Source organism: Melospiza georgiana, chromosome 23 (assembly GCF_028018845.1).
Source record: "Melospiza georgiana isolate bMelGeo1 chromosome 23, bMelGeo1.pri, whole genome shotgun sequence".
In the NCBI taxonomy this organism is placed as follows: domain Eukaryota; kingdom Metazoa; phylum Chordata; class Aves; order Passeriformes; family Passerellidae; genus Melospiza; species Melospiza georgiana.
In genome coordinates this window covers 4,819,828-4,838,659 of record NC_080452.1, presented here as the reverse complement: position 1 = coordinate 4,838,659, position 18,832 = coordinate 4,819,828, and the positions used below count along the sequence as shown (strand labels likewise).

The following is an 18,832-nucleotide window of genomic DNA, read 5'->3' as shown; positions in this document are numbered from 1 at the left end:
TGGGAGGGTCTGTTGGGGGGCAGCAGCAGGCTCTGCACTCCCATCCCCACAGGGCTGTGTTTGCCATCAGTGCTCTCACCTTCCCTTTCTGGTTTATTCCTCAATGCAATGAACAGATACCTCTTTGCAGCCCCTTACTATTATGGCTTCTACAACAACAGGCTCCAGGCCTACTGTAAGCAGAACCTGGAAATGAATGTCACAGTGGAGAATGTGCTCCAGGTAATTGTCCCCAAGCCCTTCAGTTAGTCCCTTAGAGGAAAAGGGGGCTGGTCAGGTGGGTACCCCCAGTGCCAGGTCACTGAGGCTGCCCAGGCCCTTCCAGGGGCAGTGGCCCTGTGTGATGACACGTGTGGGAGCCCAGGATTGTTCCTTACCTGTACTGTGGCACCTCTGTTCCTGTGCTGCAGGGTTCAGCAGGTGCTGCTCACCTGGCTCCTCCTGAGCTCTCATCCCCTGTTACAGAACTGTGTCCCTAAAGGTCTTCTTAAGATGACCACGTGCTCAGCACTTCACTGTAAACCCTTTTTGGCAGACATTTGTTCCAGGACAAAGGGTGGTCTGCAGGTGACAGACTTGAGTCTTATCAGTGATACTGACAGGATTTTGCAGTGGAGTTTGAGCTAACAAATGATATTTTGTGGTAAGAAAGCCAATGCTGGCTCCCAGGCAGGCAGCCTGAACCTCTGCAGCACAAGCAGAAGCAAGTCCTGCTGATTAACTCTTGAGGACTCCATACATTTTAAATCCAAGGCTTAATTTTGAATAGTTCAGAAAATATTCTGTTTGTAATGCAAAGTGGAGATGTTCCCTAGATAAGAGGAGTTACTGCTCTGGGTCAGGACTGTTTGTGCACCTGAGCTGTGCAGAAAGGAAATCACATTTTTGCTCCTGCTCTAGATTTTAGAGGCAGCTGACAAGACCCAGGCCCTGGACATGAAGAGGCACTGCCTGCACATCATTGTTCACCAGTTCACCAAGGTTGGTTGCATCTTTTCTGTGGCTTTGGAGAGCTGCTGTCCTCTGTCACTGCCCTGGTTAAAGACATGTTCATAAAGAAATCAGTTTAATTCTGCCTCTTGTGAGACAGCTGAGAGCTGGCTGCCTGTTCCTGACAGTCACTGACAGGACTGCTAGGCATGTTGTTCACTCCAAAGTAAATTAAAGAGTAGAACAAGCTAGTCTAGAAATGTGAAGCCTTCCAAGCAGAAGTTAGCCAAAATTGCTTCCATTCCCAATTATTCCAACTGTTAATTTTGTGCCATGCAAAGCAGGGTAAGCTTGTTGTATATTGAGGGCACAATCTCTCCCTCACTAGCAGTTACCAGTGTGCTCCTCACACTCCCCTTGAAGTATTCTCTGTCATACATGTTTTGTTTGTCATGTGCTCTAAAACAAATTACCATGTCCTGGCTGGGCTCTCTGTGATTTCCATGTTCAACAGTTGGACTCTATGGTCTTAGAGGTCCTTTCCAATCTTAAAAATTCTCTGGGTCTGTTTTGATGGGATTATGCATTCGTGGCAGGAAAGGTCGAGAGCCCAATGTGCTGATACTCCTGTCCTCACTTGAGAGAATAAGGATATTGTCATTTAATTGTTCCTTTGAGATGTGATCCCTCCATGAGAGTTCCCCAGCATGTCATCAGTTCATTGCTCAGCTTATTAGCATTGCTGAAATAGGTAGATAAATCACAGGAATTGGGATTTCTGGATGCTACACACATACTGATAATAATTCCCTAGTTAATATTCAAGTAGCTCTCTCTGCTTTGTATATTTAAACTCACAATCCTCCTGGGGAAGAAGAGCACTGCTATGTCCCATTAGTGTCTGGAGAGGAGACAGGATGGTGTTCAGGCTCTTCATTAAATGCCAAAGTTGCTGGAGCATGACACATTTTACATTCAGAAATAACTGAAATTGCATAAAAAGCATTGAGAGTGGAGCCAGCATCCAGAAATCACTCCCAGAGGAGAGTCCACAGCGTGAGGTTGCATCCCCTGCCTTCATTCATCCTGTTTTCCTCTGGCCCCCTGAGTCCTGTGGAGCAGCCCAGTTCAGCAGGGGTGGGGAATGGTCCTACTGGGCAGGACAGGACAGGACATGGACATCCCTGGGGTTGGGGTCAGTGCCTTGCAGCCACTGAGGGCTGAAATATCACAGGATCACTTCCCAGTGGAGGCCACAGGAAGACAAAGAGCTGTGATTGTGCCCAGAATGCACAGGGGGAAATGGACATTACAACTCTGGGAGGCAGCAAGGGGAGCTGGAGGGCGTTCCTCAGCTGTACTTCCTCACCAGGATGTGGGGAAATGTTTTATATTTAAACTGTTGACTGCTAGAACAGTGTTCATCAAAACGTGGCTGGAAGACTGTCAAGCAGATGTGCACAGAGAAATCTCAATTATGCAATGTTTTCCCTGGGCCTGAGAGGCCTCAGTGTGTGATTCTTGGCCTGGGCCGGGTGACTCAGTGTGGCTGGGCACAGACACTCTCTGCTTGCTCCTGGGCCAGCCCTGGGCTCTGAGGGGGATTTGTTCTCAGGCACAAGCCCTGTGGGTCACTGCAGCTCAGGCAGGCTGGCTCCCTGGCTCAGGCATCTCCTGTTCTTCCAGTTACTTAATGCTGTTCTGGATTTGGACTGTTAAGGAGTTTTCCCCACAGCAGGAGCATTTCTGAAGAGCTGTTCCCAGAGGTTCCCTGCTTTAGGCAATGTGTTTTCAGGCTCTTGTGTGTCAGTGTTGTGCAAAAGCCCTAATAAACCTGCTGTTGTGCTGTGTTTGCAGTGACACCCTGATCTGTTCTGCAGTGTGTGCCTTGGGTGGGGGCACATCCCCCCAGTGCTCAGGGGGTCTCTGGCAGATCTTAGACTGGGATATTGCTACAAGCACATCCTGAGCTCTTCTGAGAGCACCCTCAGCCATTTCCCTCCTGGCCCTCAAAGGTTGCTCAGGACATCTTTACCCCAGTGCAGCTCCCAGGGTGAGGTGATAATGTCAGCTCAGGTGAGGAGGGTGAGTGAGTGCTGGGGCACAGCCTGCCTGCAGCTGGCTCTGTGTCAGTGCCTTGGGACAGAGGCATTGCTGGCTCCTTGCCACGAGGCTGAGGACAAGGAAGGAATGTGGAGAGCTCCTTTTTGCAAACAGTTGAGCTTCTGAACAGTCCAAAAGCATAAAGTTTGCTGTAGAGTCTCATCTATCTGATGTGGTGGAGGTTTTTGTTGGCAAGTGCTCCAGTGACCTGCTTTGACTGCAGGAAGAATGCCAGCAGAACCAGCATGGATACTGAGAAGAGCTTTTCCTCAGGAGCACAGCAGCAAAGGGATCAAGCCCTGAGTCACATTTTCAGTGCAAAACCACAGATCTCAGAGCTCAGGCTCTCTTAGGAGAATGCTCGGTCAGTGTTTGTAGCAGTGAGGCTGTCAGTACCCACAGGGCAGCTCTGGGCCAGGTTCCTGCTGCTCCCCACTCCCAGCAGTCTGAATTTGGTTCTAAGCCCTGACTGGAGCCCTGTGGTCTTCCCTGCAGCCCAGCCCCACAGCTGGGATCTCTTGCACCATCTGTGCCCAGCTGGACTTGCTGTGGGGTGCCAAGGGTAAAAGGGTAATAACATGAGCTGTGATTTGGGGAGGGTTTTAATTTCTTCCTGTTTTTTCTGTTTTGTTTTCCTTGAAGGTCTCCAAGTTGCCAAATCTCCGCTCGCTCAGTCAGCTCCTCCTCCTTGACATCATAGATTCCTTAGCTACCCACATCTCAGACAAGCAGTGTGCAGAGCTGAGTGCAGACATATGACATGCCTTGGGAAACCACCTTCTCATTTGTTCCTGAAAAACACTGGCACTTTAGAGCTGGCTCTGGTTTACTGCTGTGTATGGAGCAGCTCAGTGTCTGCACACCACAGCAGCCCTGGAGGAGCAGGGACAGCTGAGGTGCTCTCTGGATTTGCTGGGTTTGTACCTTTGTGCAGCACTTGGACTTTGTTACATTTGTTACCCAAATGCAGACTTGAAATCATTGCAGGCCTGAATTAATTCCACATGGTTTGGGGAGTTACTGAGTTCATAATCAAGCCCATTATTACTTTCATACTGTAAAATCAAGCAGTCATGAGTAAGAGTCACTAATCCTTTGAAATACAATATTTAAAGAATACTATTTAAAGAGCTTCAGCTGACCCAGCCCGAGGGCTGTGAGGGGAAGTCAGAATGAAACTGGGAACAAGAGCACGTGGTGTTCACAGGGAGACTGGCCCTTGGACCAGAATGTGGTGACTTTTCAGAGACTCCATGGTGTGGATTAACAGATAAGCCCCTGTGCAGCTGCCTGGATTGGTGGGCTGCAGGAATCCAGACCTATGCTCTGCAGCAGGTCAGACTGGAAGATTACAGCAGTCCTCTCTGACCACCAAATCCATTAATCCTGTCTTGCTAAGCCTTACTAAATCTATTTATTAATAAAGAATTAACATCTTCTCCTGGCATTTCATGATTGACTTGGATTTCATTCTGGAAAAAAATTAAGCAAAAAACGTTCTGTGCTTGATGAAGGTCACATTGTTAAAAATAAGTGTGTTACATCTTGTTACTAATTTTATATTGAAGTGTCTCTGTGAGCCCTTGCCTTTGCAGGAAGGTGAATGAAGGCAGAATGCCATTTCCAGCCCCTTGCAGCCCCCAGCTCTGTGCTGGATGTTTCCCACCTCTCCTCACAGCTGGATGGTGTTGGTGAAGTGCCCTTGGGGCTGCCCTGGCAGGGAGTGACAAGCTGGGAATCAAAACCTTGTCCTGCTCCAGCTGCAGGGGCTGCTCTCTGCTTGTCTGGAGCTGGAGTGGTGCAGGATCCCTGAGGAGACTTGCAGCCCCCAGCCCTCACACTCCACCTGTGCAGCCATGATCTTCATTCACTGAAGTGTTCCTGGAGCAGCAGTTGTGAGCTCCTCATCAGCATCCCACAGCCTGGCACGTGCCAGGAGCATTGCAGGCTGGGCAATGGGGAGCACATCTCAGGTTTGATCCAAGGGAACTGCTCGAGGGACCACCCCTCTGTCTCCCTGGTGGCCTGCTCAGGTGAGTCACACCAGAGGTGACAGCTGCTTCTGAGAGCCAAGGGCACCTTCTGATCCACAGGGATTGTTTCCAGATGCCTCATAGATAGTGGAGTCCCTTACCAGAGGTCATGATAATTGTCCTGACAGGCTCTGTGTTCCCTGGGAAACCAGGCTGGCAGCTAGAGAGGTTCTGCACTGCAACTTGTAACAACACTACAGTCTATTTCCAGTAATGCTGATCCACTAGAGGACACCCACTGCCCAGGGAAGCCTCATTCTCTCAGGCTGAACCTGCCATAACCAGCCCTGTGTAAATCCTGAGCCCACTTGTGAGGAAATGCACAACCTCTGCACCCTCTGAGCAGGCACTGTGGGGTCTTGGCTTTGGGGGGGCTCTGGGCTCAGTCACTGCTGTAGGGACCACAGTGCTGGGTCACATTTGCTGTGAACACTTGTAGCCCATTGGGATTGGCCTCTGGGCTGCTGTTGTGCAAGTGCCAGGACTGCAGCTGAGAGGACACCCCGAGTTTCCTGGGAGATCACAGGATGGGAGGTGTTGTAGGGGCCACACACACAGACTGTGGGGTACACATGAGCTTCCCAGGGCAGTTAGGTGCTCTTGTTATCATCACCTTGTTATCAGTAGGGCCAGCAGGCTCTCAGGTTACTGATGCTCCTGCAGCCTTGGGCAGTTCTGTACTGGAATTTGTGCAGTCACATCCCCGAATTTGATAAGGAATAAAGAACACTGTGGCTGTCCAGCTCTGTCTTATTCCAACAGTCTCTGCCACATGCAGGCCCCACTGGCTCTTTAAAGCCCTTGGGAGAGCAGGAGCATCCCTTTCCTCCAACCCAGAGTGAGCCCCAGCATGGTGACAAAAGGCAGAGAAGCAATCCCCAACTCCTCTGGAGCAGCAGAGGCTTTGCCACACTGCAGCAGCTCCCCATGTCCCCACTGTCACACCTGTGGCAGCTGGGCAGGAGCCCAGCAAGGAGCAGTGTGGGACAGGGCCAGGAGCTGCTGCAGCCCTGCAGGCACTGAGGCCAAGCCCATCCCTCCCGTGCCAGCAGCACCCAGAGCAGGGCTGGCAATAGGGCAGGGAGTCACTCTGAGGTGGCCCGCGGCTCACTGGGAACAGGAAGAACACTGAGAAAAAATCCCACATTTTAATAAGGAAACGTGAGAGGGAGGCACTGAGGTCCTGCCAGCAGGAGCACCGGCGGAGGGCAGAGCCCGGGCTGCCTCAGGCCTCGGCCAGGCCCAGGATCTTCTTGACGTAGTTCTGCACGTTGACGTGGAGCTGCGGGGCCGTGGCAGAGAAGGTCTCCATGGCCAGGGCCCGCGCGGCCTCGGAGCCGCCCCACATGGCGCGGTAGAGCGGCAGCGTGTACTTCTGCTTGCCCTGCGGGGACAGCGCAGTGACAGCCCCGCCCCGGACAGCCCCGGGCCCCGTCCCCTGTCCCTGCTCTGGGCGAGGCACTGAGCTCACAGCAAATGGCACAGGGTGGGAATGCTGCCGTGGGCAGCCCTTGGCACCGCAGCACCTGGAGAGGGGAGGGCACCTGAACCTTGGAGAAGGAGCAGACCCTGAGAAGCTCAACAAGGCCAAGTGCAGGGTCCTGCACTGGCTCAGGACAGGATGGATGGAGGGATGGAGAGCAGCCCTTCAGAGAAGGACCTGGGTGACAAATTGGGTGTGACCTGGCCGTGTGCTCTCCCAGCCTGGAAAGCCAGCTGTGCCCTGGGCCCATCCCCAGCAGCAGGTGAGGGGGAAATTCTGCCCTCTCATAACACCCCAACACTGGAGCACTGCATCCAGCTCTGGAGTCTCCAGCACAAGGCACACAGGGACAGAGCAGGTCCAGAGGAGTCCATGGAGCTGCTCCAGGGCTGGAGCCCCTCTGCTCTGGGGCCAGGCTGGGAGAGCTGGGGATGTTCACCTGGAGAAGAGAAGGCTCCAGGGAAACCCTAGAGCCCCTTCCAGTGACATGAGAGCTGGAAAGGGACTTCGGAGTGACAGGACAAGGGGAAATGGCTTCCCACTGCCAGAGGGCAGGGTTAGATGGGATATTGGGAAGGAATTCTTCCCTGTGAGGGTGGTGGGGCCCTGGCACAGCTCTGGAAGTATCCAAGGCTAGGTGGGATGCAGCTTGGAGCAACCTGGTCTAGTGGGAGGTGTCTCTGCCCATGGAGTGGGGTGGAATAAGATGAACTTTAAGGTCCCTTCCAACCCAAACCATCTTGTGGGACTATCAAAGTGAGAGCCAACCCCTGTCCCTCTGGCACTGAAGGCTTTGTACCCCATGCCCATCTCTCCCACTGGCATGCTGCTGGGCACTGCCACCAGTGCCCAGGGACAAACCTGGCTGTGCAGGAAGTCCTTGACTTTGCTGTACTCAGCCTCCAGGTTGTTCTTGAGGACAATCTGGCACCAGCGCAGCCGCAGCTCAGCGTTCTGGGCCTTGGAGATCTTGGGGTACATCTTGCTCAGCCTTTTCACATTTCCTGTGAGAGGGGAGCAGTCACCATCCCCAGGGAGCTCTGACCCAGCTCCCAGTGAACCCTGTCAGTGCATCCCAGCTGTGCAGTGAATTCTCTGGGATCCTCCCAGCCCTGGCCCCTGGCCAAGTGCCCCCAGCCCCAGCTCTGGAGCACCCCAGGCTCTCGCTGGCCCTGGGCAGGATAGTGCCCTTGTTGGGTGTACCAGGCTGGGCAGCCCTGCAGGGCCATGTGCTGGTGCCTTGGGGTGCCAGCACAAAGTAGGGGGGGATTCCTCAGCAAAGAGGGCAAGGAGAGTTGCAGTGACATGGGGACACAGCCCAGCAGAGCCAGCATGGGGACAGCAGGACTGCACATGTCCCATAAATCCAGGGACAGGCTTCCCCTGGCATCCTCCACCACACCAACCGAGGCTTCCCTGGAACCAGGACTCAGAGCAGTTGGACAGGAGCTGATGGCCACACACCAGAGTGTCCCCCCACTGTGCCCTCTGCATGGACTTGGGCACATCAACCTGTATCTCCTCTGGGCACCAGAGCCCTGGCAGTGCCCTGGCACTCACCTTCAGGCAGGGGGGACTTCTGCAGGATCTGATCCAGGAAATAGACCAGCTGGTATGTCCTCCAGCCCATGATGTCCACGGCTTCAATGGCCTCCATGTTCAAGCTGTCAGCTGCCCAGAGCTCTGCCAGCTCCTCCGCCGGCCGCATCAGCTGCTGCCCCGGGGACAGGTCAGGCAGGTAGGGCGGCCAGCCCGGCGTGTGCAGCCAGCGGTCAAACTCAAACCCTGCAGCAGGGCAGGAGGGAGAGCTGGGAACAGAGCCCTGAGCCCCCACCAGCTGCTGCTGCCCAGAGCCCCCCACCTTCCCCCAGTGCCACCAAACCTGCCCGAGGATGGTGACCACCACAAACTAAAGAGGTGAGGCCATCAGACACATGGGCTCAGGGTGTGCTTGTGGGTATCAGCCCAGCACCAGCAGCTCCAGCTCCTGCCAAGCCTGGATCTCCAGCAAGGCTGAGCCAAGCCCAGAGTGCTGGCTGGGCCTGATCCCAGTGCTCACCTGACTCACCAGGCTGAGTCACGGACACCCCATGAAACAGCACCCAAGTGCAGAGCAGGGACTGGGTTTGAATGGAAAAAACTCAGGCTGAGCTGGCACATGGCCAAGCCTGGGCCTGATCCCAGCTGGCCAGTGCCACCCGTGGCTGCTCTGACAGAGCCAGGCTGGCAGCAGCAGCATCTCCAGTAAAACACACAATGTGCAAAGGCTCTGGGGGACATGGGCTGCTCTGACACCCACGGGAGTGGGGCTGAGAAGTGGCAGCCCCTGTTCCCTGGCCAGGATGGTGCTGTGCTGACCTGGGATGGAGTCCACGCCTTTCTCCTTCAGCTCTGGGAAGTACTCCAGGAAGAACCCGAGGGTGTCGTCTGCAGTGATGCTCTGGAACTTGAACCGGTTCACGTAGGCCTGTGGGGACAGATGGGGCTGATGCCAGATTCTGTCACCCAGCAGTGCTGCCCAGGCCTCTGTGTGCTCCACCTCATGGGGAAACCCCTTCCAGCCCCTGTTCCCTCCAGGGGCTCCCAGCCCCTGCATCCCCAGGGATACCCCTCAACATTCCCAGCACCTGCTGCAAGCACAAGGCGAGGCTCTGCCTTCATCTTATTCCCCTATTCACATTCCCATTCCCCACCTCTTCTTCCTCTCCCCAGCCACCCTCTCAGCCCATCCTTCCCAGGCTCCTGCTGTGCCCTGGCCTCCTGCTGTGGCATTTTGACTTTGCAGCTCACACCCACCTGGAGGAAGGCATCAAACTTGCTCTGGTTGCCCACAAGATGGGCCAAGTAGCTAACGAAGCAGTACCCCTTCTCATAGGGTGTTTCATTGTATGTGTCATCTGGATTGACACCTAGAAAAAGGCAAAACAGTCAGAAATCCTCTGCCCAGCTGCAAAACAACACAGCCCTCACAAGCACCGAGATTCCCCCATCCGTGCTGGGTGCAGCCTATCCCATCCCTCCTGCAGCCACCAGGTCCCATCACCCGTGCTGGTGTTACTGCCAGCCATGGAACAGGCTGGCCCCAGCCCACCTGTGCTTGTCTCACTCCCTCAGAGCCCAGAGACACCCAGGGACGCCCAGGGATGCCCAGAGACACCCAGGGACGCCCAGGGACACTCAGGGACACCCAGGGACGCCCAGGGACGCCCAGGGACGCCCAGGGACGCCCAGGGACACCCAGGGACGCTCAGGGACGCTCAGGGACACTCAGGGACACTCAGGGACGCCCAGGGACGCCCAGGGACGCCCAGGGACGCCCAGGGACACTCAGGGACGCCCAGGGACACTCAGGGACACCCAGGGACACTCAGGGACACCCAGGGACGCCCAGGGATGCCCAGGGACACTCAGGGACACTCAGGGACGCCCAGGGACACCCAGGGATGCCCAGGGACACTCAGGGACACTCAGGGACGCCCAGGGACACCCAGGGATGCCCAGGGACACTCAGGGACGCCCAGGGACGCCCAGGGACGCCCAGGGACGCCCAGGGAAGCCCAGGGACGCCCAGGGACGCCCAGGGACACCCAGGGACACTCAGGGACGCCCAGGGACGCCCAGGGACACTCAGGGACGCCCAGGGACGCCCAGGGACGCCCAGGGACACCCAGGGACGCCCAGGGACGCCCAGGGACGCCCAGGGAGGCCCAGGCACGCCCAGGGACGCCCGGGCTCACAGACCTGGCTCGATCACCACCCGCAGCTTGTTGAGGGGATGGTCCTCCCCCGTGGCGTCCATGTGCTGGCGCAGGAGGGCCCTTCCCGTGGCAGCCTCCAGGCAGGTGTAGGGCAAACCTGGGCAGAGACAAGCGGAGGCGTTCGGGGAGCCCGGGCAGACCCCTGAGCGCTGTGGGCACAGCGGGCGCTGCGGCGGGAGAGGAACAGCATCAGTGCACGAGCTGGGACAGCAGGAACCCACACATGAGGAGCTGGGATGGCAGAGCTGCAGGGGGCATGGGGCAACCCAGCCCCAGGCAGTGAGAGATTTTTTGAGACACTTAAATTCATGTGGATACAGCAAATTGTGCTGGGAGAGCACAAGGTTCTGGACAGGACTGTGTGTCCAAGGGGGAGCTCAGGACAGCTGGTGTGAGCTCCACATGGAAGCTGCAGGAGGATGAGGAAGGTGAGGCAAGGACACAGTGCCCACATTCCTGGCAGGGATTGCAGGGAACTGTCCATCTCAGAGCAAAGGCTACCAGAAATCACAGACATTAAAGATCATCTTGTTCCACCCTCTGCCATGGGCAGGGACACCTTCCACTAGACCAGGTGGCTCCAAGCCCCTTCCAACCTGGCCTTGGACACTTCCAGGGATGGGGCAGCCAAAGCTTCTCTGGGCCACCTGTGCCAGTGCCTCCCCAAACTCCCAATATCTAATCTAAACCTACTCCTTTGCAGTTTACAAACCCCACAGGGCCTCGCAGCTACCGCCCTTCACCTGTTCTGAGAGGCAGCGTGGGCTCCATCCCCAGGGGCACTCGGAGGGATGCCCTGAGCTGTGGGGCACAGCCCAGACCCCCAGGGCTCAGCACCCCCCAGGCAGGGCCACGCACCGTAGACCTCGGTGGAGATGCGCCTCTGGGCGTACATGGTGAAGCCCTCGTTGAGCCAGAACTCTCCCCACGAGGCGTTGGTGACCAGGTTGCCAAACCAGCTGTGGGAGATCTCGTGGATGATGACATCTGCCAAGGAGCGGTCCCCGGCCAGCAGGCACGGCGTGACAAAGGTCAGGCAGGGGTTCTCCATGCCACCAAAGGGGAAGGAGGGCGGCATGAACAGGATGTCATACCTGCCAGGGAAGGGAAGGCCGGGCTCAGACCCCTCTCCTCCTGAAAACGGGGCTGGGGACAGAAGGAAACTCTCTCCCTGTCCCCGAGGAACCAGGTGCTTCAGGAACCTTCCAGCCATACCTGCCCCAAACATAAGGTCCAAAGAGTTTCTCTCCAACCACCAGGAACTCCTCAATCACCCCATCATATTCCTTCTTGGCAGCCTCGATCAGGCAGGGCTCGGCCCAGACACGGCTCCTGCCAAGTGCAGAGAAGAGGAAGTTTAACCATTAGGGAACTTTCACCTTGTTGCTTCATCAGACAGAAACTGCACAGGTTTATTCCAAAGAAAACAAAACCCTGCTGATAAAGGCATCTAAAGATGCCAATAGTGCAAATTGCTGTGATTTCTTTCCTTGTCTGAATGTCAAAGGGCTTTTATATGGCTGCAGTGGCAGCCAAGAACTCAAGAAAGCACCAGCCTGTGAGGAAATGTGGGATTCTTCATGCATGGGACCCACTGCCTTCATTCATGTGCAGGGACCCTCCTGAAGGTGAGGGGACACCTCATCAAGGCTCCTTTTGACACTCCAGTTTGAGAAGGACCCTCATCCCATCTGGTGACACAGACAGGGACTGACAGTGCCATGCTCATGGCCAGTGTCTGCTCTCCAGAGCCCCGTGGAGCAGGGAGAAGCAGAAAGTGGCTGCCACAGGAGCCTCAGTGTGCAGCTGCCACAGCTCTGGAGCCCTCCTGAGCCCCTTACCTTGGGCCAACATCAGCAGACACGATGTCCCCAACAACCAGAGCGATCAGGTAGGAGGGGATTGGCTGGGACATCTTGAACACAAAGGTGTTGTCCTTCTGCTTCTCCCAGCTCGTGGCACTCATCACAGCCGTGAAGCCCTCGGGGACCTGACCATGGGGACAGAGCCACCCATGAGATCCACAGCACACACAGTGGCAGGCCAGCTAAGCCAGCTGGGACACCACAGTGTCTGATGGCAAATGTGTCCCAGCCTGAAGGTGCCGGGGCCAGGGGCACTGCAGGCTTTGGGGAGCAGAGCAGGAACACCCCAAGTTCCCACTCAGGATCCCAGCTGCATCCCTGCCATGCTGGAGTAGCTGGAGCTGCCCCAGGTGGCCCTGGAGCTAGCAGGAGATAAGGAAATGCTGGAGCTGCAGGTGTGAAAGGGCAGAGGATGCAGATCCCTCAGCTGCTGACTCCCCTCCCAGTTCTTGCACAACAACTCATTTTTCCTGTTTCCAAGCCAGTGTAGAACCCATGGCAAATCCACCAGCCTGGGCTGAGCCCAGGAACACTGATGCAGTGTGCCCCAGCCCAAGCAGGGGGTGAGTCCGTGGTGCACAGGGATACAGAGCCCACACCTTGGTACAGAGCTCACACCAGAGCTCAGCAACAGCCCCACGCTCAACCTGTGGCACCAGAGGGGCTCTGCCCTGGGACAGCAAAATAAATCAATCCTGGCATCAGCAGCTGGTGCCACCACACGTCATTGGCATGGATGGTGTCACACCATGAGGCATTCCCCTTGCCCACAGCAGGATGGCACGTGTGGCAGCCCCATGCCAGTGTCACCACATGCCCACACAGACAAGGGGGGAATCTGGATTTAGTGCCATCTTTGGGGAACAGCAGCTGCTGGAAGTCTGGCAGCCGCAGAACTGCCACCAGGACCCAGCATGGCCCAGCACCACCACCCTCCTTCAGCTGCTTCCCCAAACTCAGCCCCTCCTGCTACAGATGCCAGGGCAGCACAGCCAGGCCAGCACATGCACCCACTCCTGGGCACCAGCACTGCACCTGGCGAGAGGCAGCAGCGCCCTGGGGCTGCTTGTCTCCATCCAAAAGGGCATCTAAGAGAAAAACAGCCCAAGTACAGGTGAGTGATTTCACAGCTGGGGCCTGAGGAGGAGGGTTTGAAGCAGTGTCCCTGCTGTGATGCCCCAGGGCTTTGGCACATTCCCTGCAAGGGACCCCACAGCTCAGACAGTTTAAGCTGGAAGGGACATTAAAGATCATCTTGTCTCACCCCTGCCATGGCAGGGACACCTTCACTATCCCAGGCTGTCCCAAACTCCATCCAACCTGGCCACGGACACTTCCAGGGATCCAGGGGCAGCCACAGCTGCTCTGGGCTCTGTGCCAGGGCTTCACCATCCTCACAGCCAAGAATTCCTTCCCATTATCCCATCCACCCCTGCCCTCTGGCAGTGGGAGCCATTCCCCCTTGTCCTGGAACTTAGATCCTTGTCCCAAGTCCCTCTGCAGCTCTCCTGGAGCCCCTTTAGGCCCTGGAAGGGGCTCTTGGGTCTCCTCAGAGCCTTCTCTTCTGCAGGTGAACAGCCTGGCTCGCAGGAGGCTGAAATCCCAGCTCTCCCAGCCTAGCTCCACAGCAGAGGTGTTCCAGCCCTTGGATCATCTCCATGGCTTCCTTTGGACTTTCTTCCCCAGCAAACTTTGCACTCATGGAGGGTTTTGCTGCTGCTGGGTGTCAGGGAAGGGCTGGGGCAGCTCCTGGGGCTCCACTTACCTTCACGGTGGCTGAATAGGTGAACTTGACTGAGGGGGTGTCGAAGCAGGGGAAGAAGGACCTGTTGAGCACAGCCTGGCCCTGGGTGTACATGTAGGGCTTCTGCTTCCCTGCCGTCTGCTCAGGGGACAGCCAGCACACCTGGGGGGGACCAAGAGCCCAGTGAGGGGTGGCTCGACCACGGCTGCTCCCTGTGGAGGGAGCTGGGAAGGGGCTCCTCACCCAGGGGTGCTCTGCCCACCCCAGGCCTGGTGTCCCCTGGACCATCCCCCAGCTCCCCTCAGGTCTGGCGGCCCCCAGTCCACACCCAGCGTTCTCCCGGTCCCTGTGGGCCTGGGTGTCCCACGGGGCTCGGCGTCCCTTCCATCCAACACATCACCTGTTGGGCTCGGTATCTCCTCGTCCCACCCTGCTCATCCCGGGCCCGGTGTTCCCCGGTGTCCCCCTGCTCTTTCTGGGCCCGGTGTTCCCCGGTGTAACCCCTGCTCATCCCGAGCCCGGTGTTCCCCGGTGTCCCCCTGCTCTCTCTAGGCCCGGTGTTCCCCGGTGTCCCCCTGCTCATCCCGGGCCCGGTGATTCCCGGTGTCCCCCTGCTCATCCCGGGCCCGGTGATTCCCGGTGTCCCCCTGCTCTCTCTAGGCCCGGTGTTCCCAGTGTCCCCCTGCTCATCCCAGGCGCGGTGTCCCCGCTGTCCTCCCGCCCCCCCGGTGTCCCCGGTGTCCCCGCGCTCACCCCGGGCCCCTCGCCCGCCTCGTAGTCGATGACGAGGGTGAGCAGCTGCCCGGCGCGGGGGGCCTGGGGCAGGGTGATGTGCAGGGCGCTGCCGTAGCTGGTGAAGGGCCGGCTCTCCACGGGCAGCGCCTGCCCGGCCGCGTCCCCGGGCCCGCCCGGCGGCGGCAGGAGCGCGGCGCGGCTCACGGCCAGAGCGGGGTGCGAGTCCAGCCGCAGCTCCGCGCAGCCCGCGCCGTCCCGCTCGCAGCGCAGCTCCAGCCGCGCCCGCCCCTGCAGCCGCCCCGCGCCCGCGGCCGCGAAGGACACGCGCAGGTCCAGGTGCAGGTGCAGCAGCGACCACGGGCCCGCGCTGCTGGCGGAGGCCGCGTCCCGCACCGGGGCCCGGGCCCGCACCGCGGCCACGTCCGGAACCGGGGCCGCCATCGCCGCGCCGGGACCGCGACCGCGCCGGGGCGGGGCCGCCTGAGGGGCGCGGGGGCGGGGCCGGGGGCGGGAGCGGAGGCGGGAGCGGGGCGGGGCCGGGAATGGAGGGGCGGGGAATCCATGGAGGCGGATGGAGGGGAGCCGGGGGGAGCCAGGGGGAATCCGTGGAGCGGGGATGGAGGGGAGCCAGGGGGGATCCGTGGGTGGGGGATGGAGGAGACCCATCCATGGGGGGGGGATGGAGGGGACCCCTGGGGAGTTCCCTCGGGGCTCCACGAATGGGGGATGGAGAGAAATCTACGGCTGGGATCCATCGGGGATCCATGGGTGGGGATGGAGGGGACCCATGGTGGGATACATCGGTGATCCATGGGTGGGAATTGGAGGGGACTCATGGGGAGATCCCTCAGAGTTCCATGGGTGGGGGATGAAGAGAAATCTATGGGTGGGGTATAGGTGGGTGGGATATAGGTGGGTGGGATCCATTGGGGATCCATGGGTGGGAATTGGAGGGACATCTATAGGGTGGAGGCATGGGTGGGGGATCCATGAGGGGGGATGGAGGGGACATGGGGTGAGATCCATGCTACAGGGATGTAGGGGGATCTGTGAGGGACCTATGGGCGTTCCAGAGAGAATTCAGGAGAAGGGGGGAATCTATGGGTTGGGCAGAATCAAGCGATGTCTGGGGGAAATTGGGATGGGAGGAATTCGTTGGGGCAAGAAATCTAGGAGGATCTATGGGTGGGGATCCATGGAGGTGCAGGGGGCAGCAAAATTCAGAGGTTGGGAATCCATGGATCAAGGGAATTCCTGGCAGGGCACCCCTGGACAGGGGGGTCTGTAGGGATCCAAAATGGGATCCTTTGCAGGGTTCGTGTTGGGCTCCATGGAGAGAGGATGGGAAGGGAGGACCCAGCACAGGGGTCTGTGGGAAGATCCTGGGGGACCTCGAGGAAGGATAGAGATATAGATACAGATCTGGGGGAAGAGCGAGTGCAGGCAGGCGTGTCCTGGGGTGGGGGATCCATGTGGGATACGGGGAAAAATAGGGGGACCCAGAGGAGGTCAGGATCCATGAGGAGGAGATCCAGAGCTGGGGACCAGGTGGGGCGAGATCCAGCGAGGGCGTCAGGGAGGGACAGAGGGAAAATCCATGGCGGGGGATCCGGGGAAGAGGAGGGTGGGGGTGGAAGGGGCCGGGATCCATAAGAAATTCGCCGGGGGGTTCCATGGGGGATCCGGAGCGTGCTTGGGGGGGACAGTGTCAGGATCCATGGGGAAGGGATGGAGGGATGACCCACGGGGGGGCTCGTGGGAACATCCGGGGAGAGTCGAGAGGGATCCGTGGGGGATCCGTGGGGGATCCACGGGATCAGGGCAGCCGTGTGGGATCCATGAGAAATCCGAGGAGTGGATGTTCCGGGCGGGACCGGGGGGGTCCATGGGGTTTCCCCGGCTCAGGCTCTGCTGCCGGTTCCAGGCGCCGCGTCTCGGCAGCGGAGCGGCACCGGGGGCGGCGGGGACCGGGCGGGACCGTCCCCAGGCAGCGAGCGGGGCACGGGCGGCCCCGCACCTGCCCCTGCGGGCCGGGGATCGGCAACGGGGACCGGGGGCCGGGGCGGGCACGGCCGGAGCGGCGGGGCCGGGCCCGGGCCTGCGCGACTCCTCCCCCGGCCCGGCCCGGCCCGCGCGGGTCCCCGGCCGCTGTCACTCCGCCACCGGCGGCTGCGGGCGCTGCGGGCCGGGGCGGCGAGCGGTGAGCGGGGCACGGGCTGGGACTGGGGCGCTTCCCCGGGGAGCGGGGACACTCGGGACACCCCGGTGGGAGCGCGGGTGTGGGGACACCCTGCGCGGCCCCGGAAGGCAGGGACAGCCCGGGGGGGACCGGTTCTGGTGCGGAACACCCCGACGGGACTGGCGGTGACGGTCGGGGACGCAGCGGCCGGGTCATCCTGCGGGGACAGCGGGGGTGATGGGGACACCCCATCGGGGACTGGCTGGCCACGGTGAGGGCGGCACATGATGGGGAGCACCCTGCTGAGGTGATGGGGTCATGCTGCGGGGAACAGCGGTGACACGAGGGATGCTGGCAGGGACCGGGGAGCTGTCGGGGTGGCACAGCGTGACACTCGGGGCAGCCCCCGCGTCCCCTCTCCTGTGCCCCACGATGTCCCCACCTCTCCACAGAGACCCTGTTTCAGCAGTGGGAGCTGCAGCGTGACCGGGCTGGCAAATCCCCGTGTCCCAGTGCCTTCGGTGTCCCCTGGACACCCCCAATTCCTGTCCCCGGCAGAGGGGGACTGCAGGAGAACGCTGTGGTGCCTCCCCAGTTCAGTCCTGGGGAGCACAAAATGGCCAGCAAAGGGTGACGGGGGAAACTGAAGCACGGGGACTGTAAAAACGTGTGTCCTGCTGCCCCACATCTCCTTTCCGCGGGCAGAGCAGGTCGGTGCTGGCAGGTCATGGTGTCTGCCCTCATTTTTGGCATGGGAAGGTGTTTCTGGGCTGTAGGCATCGATGGGTGCTTCCCGTGGGGATCCTCCAGCGCTGGGGTGAAGCAGCCATCCCCACACTCCTGGGAGCCGGGAGTGTTCGGCCAAACCGGGATCGCACAGGACAGAGGGAAAACTTTGGGATGACTTCATCCCAGACCGTGCCCCTTGAGGCACGGAGGTGCCGTCACCCTGTGGAGGGAAGCGGTGAGGACCCGCCGAGTGCCGGGAGGACTCTTTTCCCGGATTTCACCTAGGAAAAAAACAACTGGGAGGGGAGCCAGGGATCTGGGTGTGCCGGGATGCCAGGCCCGCTGCTGCACAGCCGCCACTGCTCGGAGCGGGCGAGACCCCGTGCGGACCGGGCTGGCCCGTGGGGTTTTGGGGCGCTGCCTGTGCTCCCCGAGGCTTTGCCACGGCTGCCGTGCCCTTCCCCGGTGCCAGAGAAGGTCCGTGTGCTCCCGAGGGGGTGACAGGATGGGGAGCTCCCTGCTCCCCGCAGCAGCGTGTGTTGGTGTCGGTGCTGTTGGAAGGAGGGGCTGGACCCCCCCAGTTTCACAGCCGGGGGAGCTGAGTCAGGAAATCCCGGCTGGCCCGGCCGGATCCCGGCTGAGTCATTTGGCGGCGCTGAGTAAGTGCCCGTGCCGGGGGAGCGGGGCTCCGTGCCCGGGGATGGACGGGGCAGTGGGGCTCCGTGCCCGGGGATGGATGGGGCGGCGGGGGCTCCGTGCCCGGGGATGGATGGGGCAGCAGGGGCTCCGTGCCTGAGGATGGACGGGGGAGCGGGGGCTCCGTGCCCGGGGATGGATGGGGGAGCGGGGGCTCCGTGCCCAGGGAGGGATGGGGGAGCGGGGGCTCCGTGCCCGGGGATGGATGGGGCAGCAGGGGCTGTCATCCCGCACATGCCCCGCAGTGCCCCCCTGGCCTCGGGCACTGCCAGCCCCGCCTGCCCCGTGCCTCAGTTTCCCCCCGACATTTTCCTAGGACTGGATGAGACAGAAGGCTCCTGGGACGTGGACATATCACACATCCCAGCACGGGAGAGGGGAGACAGGTTGGGATGGGGACTCTGGGACAGGTCTGATGCTCACTGGGAAGAGAATGGTATCCCCAAAGCAAGATTTGGGATCCTCCTTCCAGTAAAGGGGGTCTCCAGTCTGGCTGTGTTGGTAAGCGGGTGGCATTGAGGGGAGTAAAGGGGGTGAAGAAAGGATGGGGATGAGAACTGGGATGGGAAATAAGATT

At 59.5% G+C, this 18,832-nt stretch overlaps 2 protein-coding genes across 2 annotated transcripts in view; one reads left to right on the top strand and one right to left on the bottom strand.

The window, feature by feature from the left end:
• The window catches only part of LZTR1 (leucine zipper like post translational regulator 1), a 36,855-nt gene extending 32,370 nt beyond the window's left edge, over positions 1 to 4,485 (top strand). Inside the window, exons 18-20 of the mRNA XM_058039849.1 lie at positions 117 to 222; positions 901 to 981; positions 3,676 to 4,485. Of these exons, the coding sequence (XP_057895832.1) occupies positions 117 to 222; positions 901 to 981; positions 3,676 to 3,792 (304 nt within the window). The 3' untranslated portion in view covers positions 3,793 to 4,485. The remainder of the gene's footprint in view (positions 1 to 116; positions 223 to 900; positions 982 to 3,675) is intronic.
• A 1,710-nt stretch (positions 4,486 to 6,195) lies between these two features.
• RNPEP (arginyl aminopeptidase) lies at positions 6,196 to 15,092 on the bottom strand. The gene is made up of 11 exons (XM_058039731.1): positions 14,670 to 15,092; positions 13,938 to 14,078; positions 12,149 to 12,297; positions 11,523 to 11,639; positions 11,166 to 11,401; positions 10,291 to 10,404; positions 9,346 to 9,458; positions 8,908 to 9,016; positions 8,110 to 8,334; positions 7,411 to 7,553; positions 6,196 to 6,450 (listed from the first exon to the last, which is right to left on the bottom strand). The coding sequence occupies exons 1-11, from the start codon at positions 15,090 to 15,092 to the stop codon at positions 6,292 to 6,294; spliced, it is 1,929 nt and encodes a 642-aa protein (XP_057895714.1). The 3' UTR covers positions 6,196 to 6,291.
• Between the last annotated feature and the right edge of the window lie 3,740 nt (positions 15,093 to 18,832).

What these genes read in the sequence shown, in the direction of transcription:
- RNPEP (XM_058039731.1), bottom strand. Translation starts at nt 15,092, where the DNA reads ATGGCGGCCCCGGTTCCGGACGTGGCCGCGGTGCGGGCCCGGGCCCCG. An exon ending in GCGGGTGGTGATCGAGCCAG is followed by an intron (nt 9,459 to 10,290) that starts GTCTGTGAGCCC and finishes GCCTTTTTCTAG; the next exon opens with GTGTCAATCCAGATGACACA. An exon ending in AGGCGTGGACTCCATCCCAG is followed by an intron (nt 8,335 to 8,907) that starts GTCAGCACAGCA and finishes GCCCTGCTGCAG; the next exon opens with GGTTTGAGTTTGACCGCTGG.